The sequence below is a fragment of the Lutjanus erythropterus genome, chromosome 10, assembly GCF_056507025.1.
Source record: "Lutjanus erythropterus isolate fLutEry1 chromosome 10, fLutEry1.hap2, whole genome shotgun sequence".
Taxonomy (NCBI): domain Eukaryota; kingdom Metazoa; phylum Chordata; class Actinopteri; order Lutjaniformes; family Lutjanidae; genus Lutjanus; species Lutjanus erythropterus.
In genome coordinates, this window is record NC_139326.1 from 16,576,297 (window position 1) to 16,595,426 (window position 19,130).

Sequence of the window (19,130 nt, forward strand, 5' to 3'; positions counted from 1 at the left end):
CACACATTGTAATAATAATAATTATTATATATATATATATAAAAAAAAAAAAAAAAAAAAAAAGACTGAAGCTAACAATAATTAAACTACAACTAATCTGAATTGAAATAAAAAAAAACACTCTGGAAACTGACTGAAACTACTGAAACTGGATTGAAAATTAGAAATTAAATGAAAAACATAAAAGTATAATAACTCTGGTAGGTGTTAGTCAAATGAAAGTTGTAAAAGAAAGAAAATTAATAAATTACAATTGTTGTTATTGTTGTTGATTTAATTATTTTTATCATATAGATAAATACAACATAAAATAAAGAGAGGCAATGTAAATAATCACATCTTATTTTTATTAAGACGACTGACGGTGAATCCGATAAAGGCGGTCAAAGAGGGCTGACAAGTCTTCAGAAGTACTTTCACTTCTGAGCACGAGGGGGCGCTGTGACACCGGCTCCGCTCTCTGTGTGACTCTCTTGTCTTAGTAACAAAATCTGTTGTCAAACGTTGCTAAGGAAGTACCCGAGCTACCGCTAAATTAGCCACTGTGAAACAGAACAACAGTAAACGAAAGGTAACTTTACTTCAATGTGATTAAAACAGTGAAATAAATAAATACATAAGACTGAAACGTCCAGCATTACCTGCTCATTAAAACAATCGTATAACCGTTTGCCTCAGACGTTAGCTCAGCTAGCCTCTGTGTTGCTACTGCTCTGCTATATATCATAGCTTTGCTAATGATGGTTGTTAGCAAAGTTAACTTAAGGGTTTTGCTAATTTCAGCTCTGCATGTGTTAACGTGACTTGGTGAGTTAATGGCAGCCGAAATCACGGTGCCTTTGTCGAGCGATGAAATTGGCAAACTTTTCAATCAAAGTTGGGATCTAGCTTACATTAATTAGCTCACGCTGCTAGTAGCTGTTGAACTAGCTAGGTAGGTAGAGATAACAGAGCTATCACTCACTAATGTTGTTTGTTTCTGGTAGTTGCTTTAACTGTCAGTTACTCAAGTTTGAAGGTGAGCTTATGTTAGCCTCAAACACAGTTTGCTGTATTGTATTTGTACTTATTGTTTAAACAATTTATTTATTAGATCCTGAGTAAGTAGTCCCATAAGTATTTTTTACTTGCCTCTGTACAAATTGATTTGTTTACTGGTGGTTATCAATTTCCAACAAAAACTGAAGTAATTGACATGTTTAATCTAGGGCTTAAAGTCTATAAAGTGTCAGAAAATAGTGAAAAATGTCTAAAGTGATGTCTTTAAATGTCTTATTTTGTCAGACCAAAACTTAAAGATATTTAGCCTAATATGATAATAAACGAATGCAAGCAGGAAATGACCATTTTTGAGAGGATGAAAACAGCTTTTCCTGCCATTTTTGCATAAAACATTACTTTAACAATTAATTCACTATCAAAATAGTTTCATTCTGTAACAGGTTAACTGATAAACCGTTTATGGTTAACAAGGCTAAACTAACTTGATATAAGACTAACATTTCACTGGATTATTCTGCCCTTGTATGTTTAGGTCAGTTAGCAATGAGAGAGCTCCCTCCAGCTGACCATAGCTGGATGGAGACATGACGAGAGGATGACTGAGGATGGAGAGGACAGCCCCCTCCATGAGTCACGTGAGGTTTCTGCTGGTAGAGGAGATTCACTTGTCAATAACAGCGGGCCACTCAAGACTTCCTTAGAAGATGGCAAATCCAGCAAGGAACACAGCAATGCTCTTAAACTCACTGCTAGAAACTCAGAGGCAGAGATCGGCCCGTACCAGCCTCGGCCACCCTTGCAGCCCAGGCTGTCAAAGTCCAGCAAAAGTGGCTCTGTGGAGGAGATGGTGAGGACCAGGAGGCTAAAAAACAGCCAGGAGAGTCTAAGCGACCCAGCTGGGACTGGCTCCTCCACAGACTCGCTTAGAGATGACCAAACAGCTCCAGTTCCAAGTGGGCTTGTTCTCGGCACCAATATCAGGAGCGACCAGGACTCCAGTGTGAGACCCCTCTCTGCTGTTTCGTCAGGATCTGCAGTCTTTCGCGACAGAGGTAGCAGTTTGTCTGAGTATGAGAGGAGGCCCCGCAGCCAGCAGAGCGACCCCACAGATCACCGGCTGAAGTCCACCAAGGTGCGTCTGTCTCCGGTGCAACCTACAGGGCCACTGCCTGCTCTGGAGAAGAGCTTTGCGTCGGCCACTTTAAGGGCGGCTAATAGGATTGACAGGGATTGTTTGGATTATGCCGGCCTGGCCAGGGAAAAGCTCGGGGAGAGACTCCACAGGAACCTGAGCGACAGCCGGCTTCTGGAGAACATGGGGTCGGACAGTGCCTCTGTCAACTCCTTGAGGTCCACCTACAGCGTGCTGAGCCCCATCAGACCTCAGGATGTGAGGAACAGGTATAGTACTCGCAGCAGACCATGTAGATGATGATGCACGAGGACCCATCCTCAGGCTGGATGTGAAAGCTCTGGTGTCAGGCTTACTCTTCTGGTGCCAGGAGGCTATTAGAAGCTGGTCTCTTTTAGTGTAATTAAGGTCCTAGTAAGGCCAGTGACAACATAAGACTGGCCCAGTATAGAACCAGATGTGAATATTTTTATCCTTTGCAACAAGAATACAACCTTAAAATAGCACATATAGAGTACTTTGTCAATACTGTGTTGGTCTGAGCTCTGGCCTGGCTTGAACTAAAAAGAAAATTGCTCACAAGAAAGTTACTATGCACGGTCACTGCATAACAATTAGGTACTGTATCTTGTATCAACTACAAGCTTTTTAGTATTGATTGTGCCCTCTGCTTGAAGCTGATTAGCGCAGCACATCAGGAGCTTGGTTCACTTTCAGGAGTGAGTGTTTAAGCAACACCAACAGAATGTTAATTTGTCCTGGTATGAAGGCTAAGGTTTTCAAAAGTATGTAAGTATCGATACTATTTCAATACCACATGTTCAGAAAGAAAACAATACTAACATTCGATAATACTGAAAGTACTGAAGCTATTAAAAGAAATGATCTAAGTGCTCATTCAAGACTTCAGTTAAATTCAGTCTTTATTCTCCTGCCTGAAATTTTGCTTTCAGCAAACAAGACGTTGTTCAGTGACTTTTTCTGGACCACCACTGTGTGCAGTTTGTTAATGAAACAAATAAAAACAATTTTCCATTTTGTCTGCCTAGGATTCGTATTTATTTGTATTCATATTTCATTTTTTTTTTTTTGCCAGAGTATGGGAAGAGGTATCAGTTATCGTTTTATACTAGTATTGTAATGAAGTTTAAAATTCTGGTCTCATGACAACTCTACTCCAGACATCTTCACATTGCAGTGATCATGTCTTTAAAAGAAAAAGGAGAAGGTGGCAGAGTGCTGGAGGCATTAAAGGAGATGTTCAGTTCAGTACAGTAGGATTATTTCCTGTCCTCACTTCAGCAGTCTTATCAAATAAAAGGAATAAAAGCCCTGCCCCCTCAATTTTTTTTTTTAAAAAGTGCTAATTTTCCCATCCACTCTGTGTTTTCCAGGAGCTTTCTGGAGGGCAGCGTACTGGGCAGTGGTGCCCTGCTAGGGGCTGAGGAGCTGGACCGCTACTTCCCCGACAGGAGAGTGGGAATCTACATAGCCACATGGAACATGCAGGGAGAAAAGGTAGGAGGACATCACAGACCCATTTAAATTCTTCACACTTTCAGGCGCCAACCAAGTTGTAAACAAGTTTCTATATTTTTCAGGGGCTTCCAGCCAACTTAGATGATCTCCTCCTTCCAACAGACTCTGAATTTGCACAAGACTTTTATATTATTGGGGTCCAGGAGGGCTGTCCTGACAGGTACATTAAGTTTGTTTGATTTTAATCATGATCAGGGATGTAATGATACCAAAAACCTGTACGATAATAACATGATAAAAAGTGCTTAATACAATATTTATCACAATATTAATGAAGAAAGAAAAATACAACTTGAAATTGTCCCTTATTAAATAATAGATCTGAAGCATTTTTTGTTCATATAAAATGTGTTTATCCTTTAATATGGCTCTTCTTTAATAAAAATAAAATAAAAGTAGCCAGCCATGACCTAAGCATGTGTACAATATTGGCATGAATTGTCTTTGGCAGTGGGTGTTTGAATTATGTCTGTATAATTGCAGGACTAAAACAACAAAGCAGTTATTTTATAAAATATGATAAAAATAATAAACTAAAATAATTCATCATGTAATATGAAATATTGTAACTTTCCTGTACAATACTGCAACATTTTTGTCTCGTTACATCCCTAATCATGATCCCTGTATAAAAGTGAGTTATTATGATTGATCACTCTATCACAGCTGTAAAGTTAGTTATAATATTGTGTGTGTGACTGTGTGTGCAGGAGGGAATGGGAGATCCGTCTTCAGGAGACTCTGGGACCATACTATGTCATGCTGTATGCAGCATCACATGGTGTTTTGTATCTCACCGTATTTGTTAGAAGAGATCTCATCTGGTTCTGCTCAGGTCAGTTCTTCACATAACACAGGAAATAAACATCAATTTGAGAGGGAATAAATTCCTCCTATGTTGCTTCATGCTTATGTAACTTTTGTGTCATGCAGATTGTTGGAAGATGATCTTAAAGAGATAGTTCAGATTATTTGAAGCGTTGTTGTATGAGCTACTTATCAGAAGTCAGTTTGGAGAAGCAGAGAGGAGTACCAGAACAAAAGCTAAATGACTGCTGCGGTGAGTTTGTTTGTGTTATTGTGTAATTTTGATGAATCTGAACTATCCTTTCAAACACTGACATCACACTATAACGCAAACAAACTAACAGATCGAGGCAGTGGCAGGGTAGCAACTCCCCTGTTCTGAATAAGTATCCCTTTATTTTAATGATGTGGTGACATGCTTCTCTTCTGTACACTGCACACGCACATGGTTTTCGTGTTTAAATTTAACCGTTACGTCTCTGACACTACTACCCACACAGAGGTGGAGCATGCCACGGTCACAACCAGGATCATCTCTCAGATCAAGACCAAAGGGGCCGTGGGAATCGCCTTTACCTTTTTTGGCACTTCCTTCCTATTCATCACATCCCATTTTACCTGTGAGTGGTTTCAACAAAGTCAGCGGAGATTGATTTATTATAGCAAGAGGCTTTTATTAGGATGGCTGTAGATTGGACTGGCTGGAGATTTGCACTAATGTTTAGGATGTGAAGGATGTGGCAACGTAGAAATTGTGAAACTGTGTCAACAGAGGGGACATTTGTCTCTTAGAAATAATATTATTATTATTTTTACTTCTTCCGCATACTGACATCCACACATTCTCAGAGAGGCATGTATTGGTTATTACACTCATTTTAATTGCTTTTACATCTGCTTTTGTGCTACATACACAGACAGTCTCACATGTTTCTAATATGTTGTTCTGTTCTTCTTCCAGCTGGAGACGCCAAAGTTTACGAGAGAATACTTGATTACAACAAGATCGTTGAGGCTCTAACTCTTCCGAAAGGCCTTCCAGACACCAACCCGTACCGCTCTACATCATGTAAGACTCTTACAGGTTGTCTTTTGTGAATAATCAGAACTATTAGGATGATGTTGCTTTTGCACCCAGGGCTGAAAAAAAACCTGATCAAACATTCTGTGATAAAAATGTCATCTTGCTCCTGCTATTGTGTGCAAAATAAAATTGTTATTCCTGTACTTAGTTTGGATTAAAGCCTTGATTTTGGTAAGAATAATGGCTAATATTTGATGTTCACATGATTTCATTTTTACTTGTAGCTGACGTCACCACAAGATTTGACCAGGTTTTCTGGTTTGGAGATTTTAACTTCCGGCTGAGTAAAGACCGGGTCAACGTGGAGACCATCATGAACCGCACTGTAGATGGTGATATGGGCCCTCTGTTGGAGTATGACCAGCTCTCAAAAGAAATGAACGATGGTATACTTGCATGTACAGTAGGAGGCTAAATCTTCATGAAAACTTTAAGTTTTTTTTTAAATAGAAGTAGTTTGTTGTGTTTGATTGATTCCCACCCTGCAAATGTGCTGCTTTCCCCTCCAGGTTCAATCTTTAAAGGCTTCCAAGAGGCACCGATACACTTCTTCCCCACGTACAAGTTTGACATCGGCTGTGATATCTACGACACAACCTCTAAACAGAGAACACCGTCATACACAGTAAGAAGGAGCAGAAATTCAAACTCCACATGACTGAAGATATGAAAATGATCAGATACTCTGTTAATATAGCCATCAAAATGAGCCAAATGTTTTGTGAAGTCAGCATCATGTGGCCTGAGTCTGTTTGTTTGTGTTCACAGGACAGGATCTTGTTCAGGAGCAGGCAGGCTGATAACATAAAAGTGGTCAAGTACACCAGCTGCTCCAGCATCAAGACCTCAGACCATCGGCCCGTCATTGGTGTCTTCCAGGTCAAACTCAGACCAGGCAGAGACAAGTGAGTCACACTGCCATTCAAAAATGTACCTCCTCATGTTAAGGAAGAAGGGCTTAACAATACAAGATAAAAAGAAAAATATAGATGTTTGTTTATTGTATATTTATCTGTAAATGAAACTTAAGTTTGAATTCCCTTTACCATGAAATACACATTAGACAACTTAAACAGATTGTTTAGAAGTGGGGTTATATGGGGTACTTATTGGTAGTCAGAGTATTACCTACAGTAAACCTGCAGTTTGGAGGAGCACCAGCACAGAAACAGCAACAATGTACTGTTGTGGACAGGGCTAGCAACAAAAGGTATTTTAACTTCTTTAAAACGTCCACCTAAAATAATCAATATCAGTTTAAAAGGGACATCCATCTTAAGGAGACTGGCTCTATAGTTATAATATTTTCTCCACTTTACCTTGCTGTCAGATGGCCTTTTCCAACAAGGAACCACTGTTACAAGCCAAATATTGCTCCCTCCAAACCAACCACACTTCACTGGCAAAATTAGGAACTTTACCTCACAGACCATGATCTACAGCTGCCTTGATTTGTTAGTTTGTTTGGGTTATTTTGCGACTTTGCAAATCTGAACTGTCCTTTTAAAAACAAAGTCTGTTGGAAGGAGGAGATCATCCAAGTCACACAATAACACAAATAGTTGTTGTTGTTTTGTTTTGTTTGTGTTGTTTAGTATCCCCCTGGGTGCAGGACAGTTTGACCGGAGCTTGTACTTGGAGGGCATCAGGAGGAGGATCACCAGAGAGCTGAAGAGGAGGGAGGCCATGAAGAACCAAAGTAGCAGCACCATCTGTTCCATCTCCTAAACCCTTTAAAAGAACTCCAGTCCGGACTGGATCGAACTGTGCCAGAAACTGGAACGTACAACCAGGTGGGCAGTAAAGGACCAAACCAGAGTTGTCTTAAGCTACACAAAGCCCAGTGCTGGTCGTGGTAACTGAGCGGAGCACGCCCTCTGTCGGCCATTGTTGGGAACTGTCTGAGTGTCCTGGTGGAAGAAGCTGACTGCACTTGAGGGCAGGGACCTCGAGGTCAGACGGACAAACAGACGCAGCAGCAGTCTGGCCTTTATTTATTCACCCCACTCTAGTCAAACATAACTGAGACAGGAAGGGAAGGAGGGGGTGTCTGCCATTGTGGCTTTAGTCTTCAGTCACATGCTCTGGTGTGAACTGATCTAACCTCTGTGTAACTGCGTCCATTTTCTAATTTTTTGCAAGTATTTAAAAAACATCATGAACCACAATGTTATGTTTTTCTGAATGCTACATCAGTGTTCAAATGCCTTGTGAATTTGTTATCCAGCAGCTTACCAAACATAATTGACCTGTCGTAAGTCCCGCCTCTTTTTGCCTTGTGTTCCAGTAACAGGTGAGCAAGTTTTTTACACAGTGGAGTATTGGTCAACTTTCTCCTTTCCTGTCTCCTGTACTGAGATTTTCTCGTTTATGTTGAAAGGAAAACTGGTTTTTGAAGGTAGTTAAAATGTTGTTGGGAGAACTGTAAAAGTCACGTATGTCACATCTTCTTGCACATGTTAGCATAAAGCTAGGTCACTAACTAACAAACAATTTATGTAGATTAGCTAGCTAATTAGCTAGTGTTTTTCTAAGATTAGCTATCAGATGTAACTAGCTAGCCAAAGGTGATGTAGATTGCTAACATGCGCTATCAGATGTAGGTAGCTCACTAACAATTGATATAGATTAGCTAGCATGTTAGCTAGTGTTTTGCTAACATTAGCTAATTTAAGATCCTTCTATATACAGTATACAGTGTGTTGCTATTACAGGTCCCCTAGCAACATTTTTAAACCATTTTGAAAATTTGCTTTTCTTTTCAACATAGACGAGTCTCGCACGTAGCATAACTACAGGAAAGTTGACAGGTTCCAGGAAAGAGGTGGAACTGACGATGGGTCAGTTGCGTTTTGGTGATACATTTAGGTGCACGTTTTATCATAATTTAGGTCTCTGCCATTGGTTGATTTTAACTCAAGAGATATAATATGACTGCAGAAGAGAGAGCTTGAAATATGTAATTTCAAGAGCATGACATTATTGAGCGCCACCGTCAGGAGGTTGTCACCAGGGCTGTTGTTTCTCCTCACTGTGACAAACAGGTTAAAGAGGAGTTTTCTTGGGTTTACCCCCCCCCACTATGCCCCTGGTTGTTACGACTTGTTACATGTTACTACACTGTTGAATTTCAGGGAGATCAAATGTATTTTTGAAGGTACTTGCTTTCTATAAAAGAGATGGAGCGTTTTGTTTTAACTGTTAATGCCTGTTACTACTTTTCCTCTTGTTAGGCCAAGTGATCCTTTGCAACAGACTGTAACTTAATGCCTTACCTCTCATCCTGCTGCTGTATAACCTCATACTATATATACTAGGGGTGTCATTGATTCTGCAAATCCACAATTCACTTTGACTTTTGATTTTTTTAAACATTTATCTGAAGCACTGACAGCCATGCCACTGTAAGACCATCGAGTCTTGGTATAGCAAAGATCATCAGAAGACTGGTTTTATGCCCTGACAACTCATTTACATTTTCAAATTATTTTGAAAAAAGACCGTCTATATGGTATCGAGTGTGATATAACAGCAGGTAAGCTTTGCTGTTTTGTTGTTTTTTGGACACGTTTGATGCTTCAAGTAGGTGGAAGTAGAAAGAAAGAAATCTACTGTGATTCCGCCTTTGATTTCAATTATTGAAATAGAAAGCTCATTTCCATCAATTTTCAATATAATGTTGAAATTGTGACACCCCTGATATATACCATAAACTGTCCATGTACTGTATGTAAGTATACTGTAAGTACCACATTAATGAACTCGCAATCCCAGCATGGAGAACAGTCTGTTCCATGAAAAGTGCCTGTGAGTCTTGTTCTCATGTCTTCAGGACCTCCTATCTTTCTCTGCGTCTTTTTTTATATGTCACTTAACATCACATAATAAACGTTTTAAAACAAACTTGTTCATTGGCTAGATTTTGTCCATTACACTGCAGTGCAGAAGCCTTAAAATATATAACTTTATTTGCAGAAGTAGTTACATTTATTTACCAGTTGGTACACAGATGTTAACAGAGGTGAACATGTTCACTGTAGGCAGCAGCCACTGAAGTTCTAGTAAAATAAACATGGGTTTATTTGGGTGTTCAGTTGAACTGTTCTTGAAATGTCTTATTTGGCCTTTAAATTTTCGTGAACACAGAGGAATCTCTTAAAGGAATAATGTGACATCTTGGAAGCGCTTATTTGCTTTTGGGTGGAGAACTGCATGAGGAGAAAGTGCCAGAAAGCAAATAAGCGACCTTCCCAAAGTCAAACTATTCCTTTAACTTATCCTGTTAAATTATGTATTTAATTTGCAAGGACATCAAACAACCACAAAAATACAAAAAAAATAATATTCACTAGATTTCAATCTCTTCACAGTGCATCTGAGACTCAATGATGACAGAAAGAAACCATGATTTCAGTCTTGAGGACAAATTGGGTACAGTTTGAAAGTTTGTCACATTTACCCCATAATTTCCAAGGATTTCTTTATTAATCTGTTTACCACCGCTATGTCTCCCGTGTCTGTGAGGGGAGATTATGAAGTGCTGTTGTATAAATAGTAAGATTTTTTTTTTAAGTTTTATGATACATCCACTCTGGAAAAAGAGAAAGCTCAAGGCGGAACTCTGTGAGTTTTAGAGGTCTGAGAGAAAAACAGCTCTGTACAAAAGAACTGCAGGGGATGTCAGCTGCCCCCTTGCTCTTGCCTGTATACGATATAAGATGATTTCACATTGTAATGTTAATTTATTCATAAACTTAAACATAACAGGTTGGTATTGGGAGTTTTTCCAATGGGACACTTTCATTTTGGCTCTGGGGGTGAACTGTCCCTTTAAAGCCAAACTCCTGCAAACCATCCCAGTAAATAATAATGAAATATGGCTTCCTGCCCATAAACAATAAATACAGATACTCCAACTGTGTGTAGACTAAGGTTACTCTAGAGTAAAATGTAACTTTTCTTTAAAATCCCCGCTCTCTCTCAGAGTTTCGTTCGAGAGCGCAGGTGTTAGTCCCCTCCCAGGGTGAGCTGTGTCGAGTTCTGTGGTGGGAGGGAACACTAGCGTAAATCTTACAGTCCAGTTTATTTACAGTGATGTTTGCCAGTCGTGACCGGCTCAATGGCCATGGAGGGGGGAGGTCTATCGGAAGAGGCGATACATGCGGGGCAGACGTCCGTCCTTGCTGGAGAGGGCGGCCTGGATGTGTTCGTAAGAAGGCAGCTCCGTCAGGTCTCCCAGAGCAGCTACTGCAGGCTTGCTGCGCAGCATCTTGGTGGTCACCCTCTTAATGTCACCAGCTGTCACTTTGCCTGGAAATTAATTGTTGACAAGTCAAAAAACAATAAATAACCAGGGTGAATGCTCTGACCCTAACCCTGCTACAATTATCTCAGTAAACTGTTGTCTGACAGGAGGGGCTTAGGATGGAGAACCTCCTACCCAAAACACTGGTGTCTCCTGTCCTGGAGATGAGACTCAACCAACAATCAACTGTTTTTCTAGGATTTTTGCCTACCGTCAATTAAATGTATTACATTTGCTGAATTCACGAGAAGGGACAAATTAAGAATTTGTCGTACAAAGTATTTCTCATAAAACGTCTTATTTTTTTTAGGGAGTCTGGCACTGGTTTGCCACCACCTAGAATTGAGATCTGATCTCAATGAGGATAATTAGGACACATTAACTCAAAAGACAAGATTGGATTGTTTATTCCAATTTCATATTCCATTTTAATACCAGGTGTAAATGGGGTGCGAGAAAAAACATTAACTTTTGTTCACTACTCACTTATTAGATCACACAGTTCATGTGGCAGCTTTCTCTTTCCTGTGGAGAGAACCTGGCGACCAACATCTTCAAAAATAACCGGCCGTGACTCAAGGTTCATCATCAACATGGACTTGAGCTGAGTCTTGGCCCTCTCCAGCTCCATCTAGATACACAGGGACAAAAACTTAGGAAATGTTCTAGAAATGGTACATCATCTGCTTCTTTAACAATAATCATTTTGCTAAAGTTGTGGTGGATTGCCCTGACGGTTAAACACAGCCCCATTACCTCTCCTGCGCTGGCAGCCATCTGAATGAACTCTCTGGTTATTATCTCCACCATTTCCCGCACCTGGACATACATGTATGCAACAAGAACTCTGCATGAACATCAGCAAAGAGCACATGAACCAAAGAATCCACAAGAATGTAAATTTTGAAAACAGAATGAGACTTTGTAAATAACTTTTAGAGGGATATCTGACAGAATTTTAAACCTCTCTCTTCAAAGCTCTGATCAATAAGAAAGCATTACTATTTGGATTAGAGGTTGACTGATATGATTTTTGAGGGCAGTGATACATGGTAATAAAGGAAACCAATAACTAATTTTCAAACTGATATATTTCAAAATTACATAATAATTATATGTTTAATTAAAACAGAACTTTTCAACCTTATCTAAAAACAAAGAGTGCAGGGAGCTTCCAGAAAAAACAAAAAAAAAAATAGCCAGCACAAATTGTAAATCAAGTACAAAAAGAATAAAACTAGGAAAAATTGCATTTGTACTGATATTTATACTAAAATGCCTTCAAGCACAAGTTTAAAGCAGTGCGTTTTTAAACGAATTTTTCTGCAGATTACATAAAAACAGATTATGAGAACCGTATGAGAAAGTCATTTGCCCCCTGCTGTCCTGAGCCTGTACCAACCTGTCTGGGATCAGCACTAGCATGGATACACAGCAGACCACTGTCCTCATAGCTATGGTGATAGGAGGTGGCATTGTACATCCAATGATGCCTAAAACACACAAGGAAAAACCATGAGACAATCAGTGAAATAACCTTTTGACTGGTGTTATATTAGTGACTTATGATTGTCTGAAACAACGCTGTTTGCGTGACATTCACCTGTTGAGCACGTTCAGATACAGGCGGGTGAACATGCCTTTCCCTGGTCCTCCTGCAGAAAAGGAGCCACCTCCACCCATCATCATGTTGAGCACGGCGAATGGGATGAAGTCGTCCTCCTGTAAAAAGGCAAAACAAACATTTTTTATCATGAATCAGGCACCTCATTGGAGACTCTCTAAGACAGTCAGGCACCGCAAACACCCACCAGGAAGGAGCAGCTCTCCAGGCCGATCATGATGTGGGTGAGCTCTGGGATCGGGGTGGGACCAAGGCTCACATCTGACATGTCTTTTTCCATCTAACAAATACAAAGAAGAATGTAATGAAAAGGGATTCCTGTAACTAAGGACTTAGTATCTCAAAATAAGAATATATATAAAATAAGAAAATTTCTCCTCACCTTGATGATGCCACCAGTGTACTGTGCGACAGAGAGGTCCACGTTGGCCTTTGAACTCGTTCCCCACACCGGCTTCACATCCAGCAGGTACTTCCTGGCACATTCAACCAGCTGATCGTGTTCAATGCCTACTCCAGCCAGCACCATCCGCTCAGGACAGTAGTAGTTACGCAGGTAGCTGTGAAGCACTTGTTTGTCGATCTTGTCCACGTTGTCCACAGGACAAAAGCGAGGCAGTCCGACCGTGTTGCCTCGATATGCGGCCTGGAAACAAATAATGAACAGCTCAGTAATGTGAAAGGAAAGTTAAAGTTACATCAATCTGCGACAACAATTACAACTGTTTTTTACAGTGACTGCTGCCACAGTTAGAAATGAACATTTAAGCTGTAAAATTAAACAATTGGAGTTTAGAAAATGGTTGGAGCCGGAGCCAGAGCCACAACTTGAGTATTGCTGGTCTAAACAAATGACAGGACTCACAGCATGGATCATCTCAGTGAGTAAGGGTTCAGGGTCTGGCCTCATGTTTAGATCCTCCAACTCAAAACGCACCGCCATTCTGGTCATGTCAATTTCTTCATCTGCATGTAAGCAAACACAAATCACCTCAGACAGACAGACATTTGGCACGGTGTCCTTGAATTTGTCCTTTAAAATAAAAACGGACTGACCCAGCAGACGAGGCTGTAGGACAGCATCAGAGAGAAGACTGACTACCGTGTCCAGACCCTTCACCTCAGCAGACACTGCATACATGGTGGTGTCTCTGCACAGCACAATGAATGGTACATTACACATGCAACAGCTGGATTCACACACTCAATAACAGAAGGTCTAGTTCACATATGGAAGGTAGTTTTATAGATTAAATATGCATTGTCCTGAAAGACTACATACCTTGATGTCTGGCAGTCACAGATCCCTCCGTGTTTTTCCAACGTAAGGAGAATTTCATCTTTACTCCCATACTGAGCTGTGGACTAAAGATAAAAAAGACTCCTGTCAGCATTACTTCCCACACCTTCCACGCATCATTTTGTATTATTTTGTTTTACTTACAGAAAAGGCAAGTTTCTCTATAAAGTGTGCTATTCCACTTGGGTACTTTGCTTCATGCCTGGAACCAGAATTTACTAAAACTAAAAATAAGAAAGAAAACAAACATTTTATCCATTTCAGCCAGAGCCTGAAGACAAGTGGAAATTATAATTTGCTTTTCAGTGCATCAGCTTACTTCCAACTGTGCAGAATTGACCAAACTTATTCTGGGAAGCAACTTTGAGGCCATTTTCTAGAGTTGTGATCTTGGTCTCATATTTTTCCTGACCATCCACAGATGCAAACACCGGTTTGGGAATCCCAGGCAGCGGCGAAGAGAGGGAGATATTTGGGTATCCACCGCCACTGCTGTACTTTCTGTAAGCTGCAATCCCAAACCTTTAAGAACAACAGAGAAATGTGTCTTCAACTTGACTTGACTTGAGCAAAAACAGCTAAACTAACAGCTAAAAAGTATATCAAGGTCTCCCTGGGAAATTACTTGGTTGAGGAGGTAAAATTACGTAAAATTATAGAGAAATTGGCAGCAAAATATACTTAAGAAACAAGTAAAGTTAGTTAAAATGTTAAAAGTTTGTTTCCTTTTTATCATAAGTGGTTCACATGGTATTAAGTCTGAATACAAATGAGTGACAAATTAAAGGAAAAACCAACATTGCATAACATAACACAAGCCTCAATGCTATTTGGTATAGATTCCTCAGGTCTCTGAACTCTAATAGTCTACTGTAACACCAATGACCTCAAAGATATACCCTCATTTAGCGTTTAGATGATGGTGGTAGAGAACGCTGTTCAACATACTGCTCCAAATGTTCAGGTGTTCAACTAGGTTGAGAGCTGGTGACTGTGAAGGCCATGGCATTACTGCACTGAGCCAAGGGGAAAACAGCTTTCTCCTATTTTGCTCCCCTGACCTGAAATAATCTACAGAGTTCACTACACCTTAATAATCCCCATAGAAAAATGTAAAGCCATCTAGTCTCTCCTTTGTGTATTCCCCTGTCCACTGTGTTGCACTTCTATTTAAACTGTAACTGGTGTGCTGTCTTGGCAAAGTATCCCCCACAAAAGAGCTCAGTCTCAAGACAGTTCATGGTGAAATTATAAGGTTAAATAATAAAAATAATTATACAAATCAAATGATTCAGAGACTCTGTGTGGAAGCCAGCATCATGTTTCTCCACTTATTTACTTAGGTTTTGCTTAAGCTTGCCACCCATATGTACTTTATACATTATTATGCATTAAGTAGTGCTATGTAGTGCAGTCATAAATCTAATATCATAGGAAGAAGCAGCATAGCAGTTACACTAGTTTATTGGGTACACCAGCCCAGCTAAAACCAATGCTGGTTGTAATGGTTATAATGTTTAACTTCTCAATTGTGACCATTTTCTGCTTCCTTTATTTCTCTGTAACAGTATTGACAAAACACAATATTTGAGGATGTCACCTTTAGGAACTTTAGGCTTTAGGAAACAGTGACCAACATTTTATGGACAAAACAACTAATCATTTATAGTTGAGAAAATAATTGACAGATTACTTGCTAATGAAAGTAATCATTAGTAGCAGCCCTACATATCAGCGCTGATAAATTATCACCTGACAATGGGAAATTTACACTATTCTGATGATGAAATCATAGCTGATAAATATTGGCTATAGTAATGTCAAAGCATTTAATTTGAATTAATAAAATAAATAGCAAAATACTACATCTTCGCCTTTCTTATCTTCAGGAGTGCATACAGTACAGGTTATATGAACTTCTTCTTAAAATCCAAAAATGTAAAATGATCAGTTTTCCTTTTGGTATTGTCTGAAAAATAAAAATCCATATAGTGCATCCCCTCTTTACACTCACTGATAAAAATATAGACACAGTGTTTGTTATTTGTTTGTTCACAAAAACTCAAAACTTAATAAACATACCTGAAAAAAAAAAAAAAAATACAGACACAGTAGTATAACAGTTTTAACATTAACCAAACATAATATGGTTCATGGAGGAATAATTTCGTGCAGAGCTGTTGTACAAACGTAGGGTTGCATTAGTTATAGCTAAATGTAATCTATCTTACAAAATAAAAATTGTATTCACATCGCCACACCATGATGATAAAATCGATGTTTAGCACACCAAAGGTTAGCCCTGGACTCCAAAATACTCTACTACTCTAACACCACAACCACTTAATCTGCTGACTTAGTAAAATCCCTGGTCATGTAACACATAATAAGTATAGCCAGCAACCTTTATATTTAAGCTATCAACAAACATACAACTTAGCATACAAACCAAAATCTTTCAAACTAGAAAATACCAAGTAAATCACTAGTCCTTCATAAAATATAACTACTTCATCTCTACAGCCAGCCTCGACAATACTCTGATCAACATCCAAACGACTGGTGACTTTGTACTATTTGCTCCATTAATTCATCATGATGTAACATTAGCTAAGCAGCCATCCTGACAGCAGCAGGACTGCAGCTTGTTTGACAGCTAACAGTTAGCATCATGCTAACTGAGTAAGCTAATCTTTGGTGATGAGGACGTAGAAAAGTTAAGACGCCAGTGCAGTCAGGCAGAGACAAGGCGTGAAACATACGGAATATACTGGTACAGTTGTTTTTCTGGATTTAATTCGAGTCCGGTGACAATGTAAGAGCATTTATTTTAAACATGTACTACCTTTGAACACGACTCCAGGTTCTACACCTCGACATGTGAGTCGCCATCTTCGATCCTATGTGACCAGCAATCAACCCGGATGATGATTAAAGTTTCCGGAAGCACTTCCCTCTCCGGACACACACCCACACACCTTATAAAAAATAATTTAAAAATCCCATTTAATAAATGGAATAATCATATTCGATAAATAATAATAATAATTGATAAAATGGTTGTATTTATTTGGACAAACTTTTTATGCTATTTTACGCGCGCACACACACACACACACACACACACACACACACACACACACACACACACACACACATACATATATAATTTCATAAATGTAAATTCTCTCCAAAACATGTTGCATGTATGGTTATCTCTCTCATTAAACACAGCTATAGCAATTTTTAAAAATATCTTAAATTGTGCAATTTCTATGACCATTTATTTTTGGCGATTTTCCTGAGTTTCCTGGCACTTGTAAAAACATAGCACCAAAACAATACCAGTTGTCATCCTGTCTCCACAACAGGGCACCTCTAAGATGGAAGCCAGACTCTTGGATTTGGCATAACAGAAATTTCTATGATAATAAATATGTCTTCAAATGATTAACTGCAAAAAATAACTTGGCAGATGAAGTTAAAGCTATGTGGTGATGGATTGAAGCAGCGCCAATACATCTTTTTAATGCAGACATTCTAATATCGATGCCTACCACTGAGACATTCAGACTATTTTCACATGAGCAAGTCTAGGGCCTCAAGAAAATGACAGAGCCTCAATATTTTCTATTGTTTTCCTTAATTGTAAAGCCTATTAACATTTATATCAGTCACATTTTTCTCCAGTGCAACAATCACAAGCCTGCAGCTCTTTGCCTTCATTATGCTTTGTGTGATTTATGAACGATTTATCACAAATCTGGAACAAATACCATCTTCACTGAAAGGAGCTTGCAAGGATGAAGTTTTATTTATTCTAAAAGACTCTGTGTCTGTCTAATTTGGGCACTGGGGTCCAAAACAGGACAATTGATCCTTTAGAGTGGGCAGCAGGGCAGAAGCAATTAGCTGCCCATCACAGAATCAATGCTGACACAGAAACAGGCCAGCTTTTTAATAACATTACCACTTCCACCTGAATTTAAAACACTCTGGAGCTGCAGGAGGATTTAATAGGAGTGTCCAGCAGCATATTTGATTAACTGGGGCACAACTCTCCACTTACTACTACAATGTTGTCCACCTTGCAGGTGACCACAGTTTGGTTGTTTGTTTCTCTGCTTTCGTGCTGCAGCTCAACCTATGAGCTCCAGGACACCATCCACACTCTGAAAGAGGAAAACCTCCACCTGCAGTACCGGCTGGAGAACCTCACCCGGGCTCTCAGAGACTTGAAACATCTACTGACAGAGCACTCTAAAGGTGAGGGCAGAATTATCTCATCATCGGATTATAAAGTAGTTCATTTTTAGAATGGAAGTTTGTTTTGCATTTTAACAGTTTCTGAGGGGGAACATGACACTGAATTTCTGCACGTCTGGAAGGAGTGGACCCAACACGGTAAGGACTTACACTGAAATCTGACATTATGAAACAGATCCGGTTTTGGTACACAAGTCTTTGTCTTGTGTTTTCCAGGCGTTAGCGCTGAGACTCACAAAATGTTGGAGCAGACCCTCTGTTTAAGTGAGCTTCACGGAGCTGCCCAGCCCATCCTCATCACTCCGATCTTCCTTCTTCTCTCACCTTTCGTCTGTACGACTCTCCTGCTGTGACTCAGTTCCAAAGTGCCAACAGATTTCTGCTCATAACACTTCATTAGTGTACATAAGACTGATATGAAATTGTCATAAAGATATTATTATTATTACTATTTTCAATATACAGTACATGACATTACACCTGTCAGGAACATGAGAAAGTCTTTATGAATGTTTATGACTGTTGCCATTAAGTGTCAATTATGTTCAATTATGTCATTTTTAATACAAAATTTAAATTTGACACATCTTCATTCTGACAATGTGACATTAACCAAGAAAATAATGTCTTAGAAAAGGCACCTCAGGTTGTGCTGGGCTTAAAAACACTAAAAATGTTGTATCCCAATACTATAACCTGTAAATCAAATGCCATAATTAATTTAAAGTATACAAAAAATGTGTCATTTTATTATTGTTGTAGGGAGTACATGAATCATCTGAATGTATAATGATAAAATAATGTTATTGTATTAATTTAAAACAAAACAGCAAAGGAAATCTCTTCTTTTTATAATAAAATGAATTAACTGATTAACTAAAAGATTTGAGGATTCAGTGTTACTTAAATGGTCGGATCACCCAAAAATGATTCCCTTTAATTCATCATTGAAATGTTCCCCCTGTGCATTTTTGTAAGCTTCTCTCTGTTTTAAATGTGATGCACAACAACTAAAAGAAAAATGCCTGACTGGAAGAATCTCAGCCGACTGCGGGTGCTCACACTAATGAT

General features: G+C 39.2%; 2 protein-coding genes across 3 annotated transcripts; one reads left to right on the forward strand and one right to left on the reverse strand.

Moving 5' to 3' along the window:
* The first annotated feature begins 458 nt into the window (after positions 1-458).
* On the forward strand, positions 459-8,522 carry inpp5e (inositol polyphosphate-5-phosphatase E). 2 transcript variants are annotated; one of them, XM_084728403.1, is made up of 11 exons: positions 459-571; positions 1,535-2,403; positions 3,529-3,652; positions 3,736-3,833; positions 4,384-4,508; positions 4,981-5,100; positions 5,442-5,549; positions 5,789-5,950; positions 6,074-6,189; positions 6,333-6,469; positions 7,160-8,522. In XM_084728403.1, the coding sequence occupies exons 2-11, from the start codon at positions 1,598-1,600 to the stop codon at positions 7,290-7,292; spliced, it is 1,929 nt and encodes a 642-aa protein (XP_084584529.1). In that variant the 5' UTR covers positions 459-571; positions 1,535-1,597; the 3' UTR covers positions 7,293-8,522. The 2 variants fall into 2 exon arrangements, with proteins under 2 accessions (XP_084584529.1, XP_084584530.1); XM_084728404.1 differs by lacking the exon at positions 4,981-5,100.
* A 1,316-nt stretch (positions 8,523-9,838) lies between these two features.
* Positions 9,839-16,705, reverse strand: pmpca (peptidase, mitochondrial processing subunit alpha). Its single transcript, XM_084728408.1, has 13 exons — positions 16,639-16,705; positions 14,113-14,315; positions 13,938-14,017; positions 13,776-13,858; positions 13,550-13,644; positions 13,359-13,459; positions 12,876-13,139; positions 12,681-12,773; positions 12,473-12,591; positions 12,272-12,362; positions 11,626-11,688; positions 11,356-11,500; positions 9,839-10,874 (listed from the first exon to the last, which is right to left on the reverse strand). The coding sequence occupies exons 1-13, from the start codon at positions 16,683-16,685 to the stop codon at positions 10,705-10,707; spliced, it is 1,554 nt and encodes a 517-aa protein (XP_084584534.1). The 5' UTR covers positions 16,686-16,705; the 3' UTR covers positions 9,839-10,704.
* Positions 16,706-19,130: the final 2,425 nt, after the last annotated feature.

Bases quoted from the DNA above. Each gene is read 5' to 3' on its own strand.
- inpp5e (XM_084728403.1), top strand. From the start codon at position 1,598: ATGACTGAGGATGGAGAGGACAGCCCCCTCCATGAGTCACGTGAGGTT. The intron at 3,653-3,735 runs GTAGGAGGACAT...TATATTTTTCAG, and splicing joins GGAACATGCAGGGAGAAAAG to GGGCTTCCAGCCAACTTAGA. The intron at 5,951-6,073 runs GTATACTTGCAT...TTTCCCCTCCAG, and splicing joins CTCAAAAGAAATGAACGATG to GTTCAATCTTTAAAGGCTTC.
- pmpca (XM_084728408.1), bottom strand. From the start codon at position 16,685: ATGGCGACTCACATGTCGAGGTGTAGAACCTGGAGTCGTGTTCAAAG. The intron at 14,018-14,112 runs GTAAGCTGATGC...TCTTATTTTTAG, and splicing joins TCAATTCTGCACAGTTGGAA to TTTTAGTAAATTCTGGTTCC. The intron at 13,140-13,358 runs GTGAGTCCTGTC...ATTTGTTTCCAG, and splicing joins TCACTGAGATGATCCATGCT to GCCGCATATCGAGGCAACAC.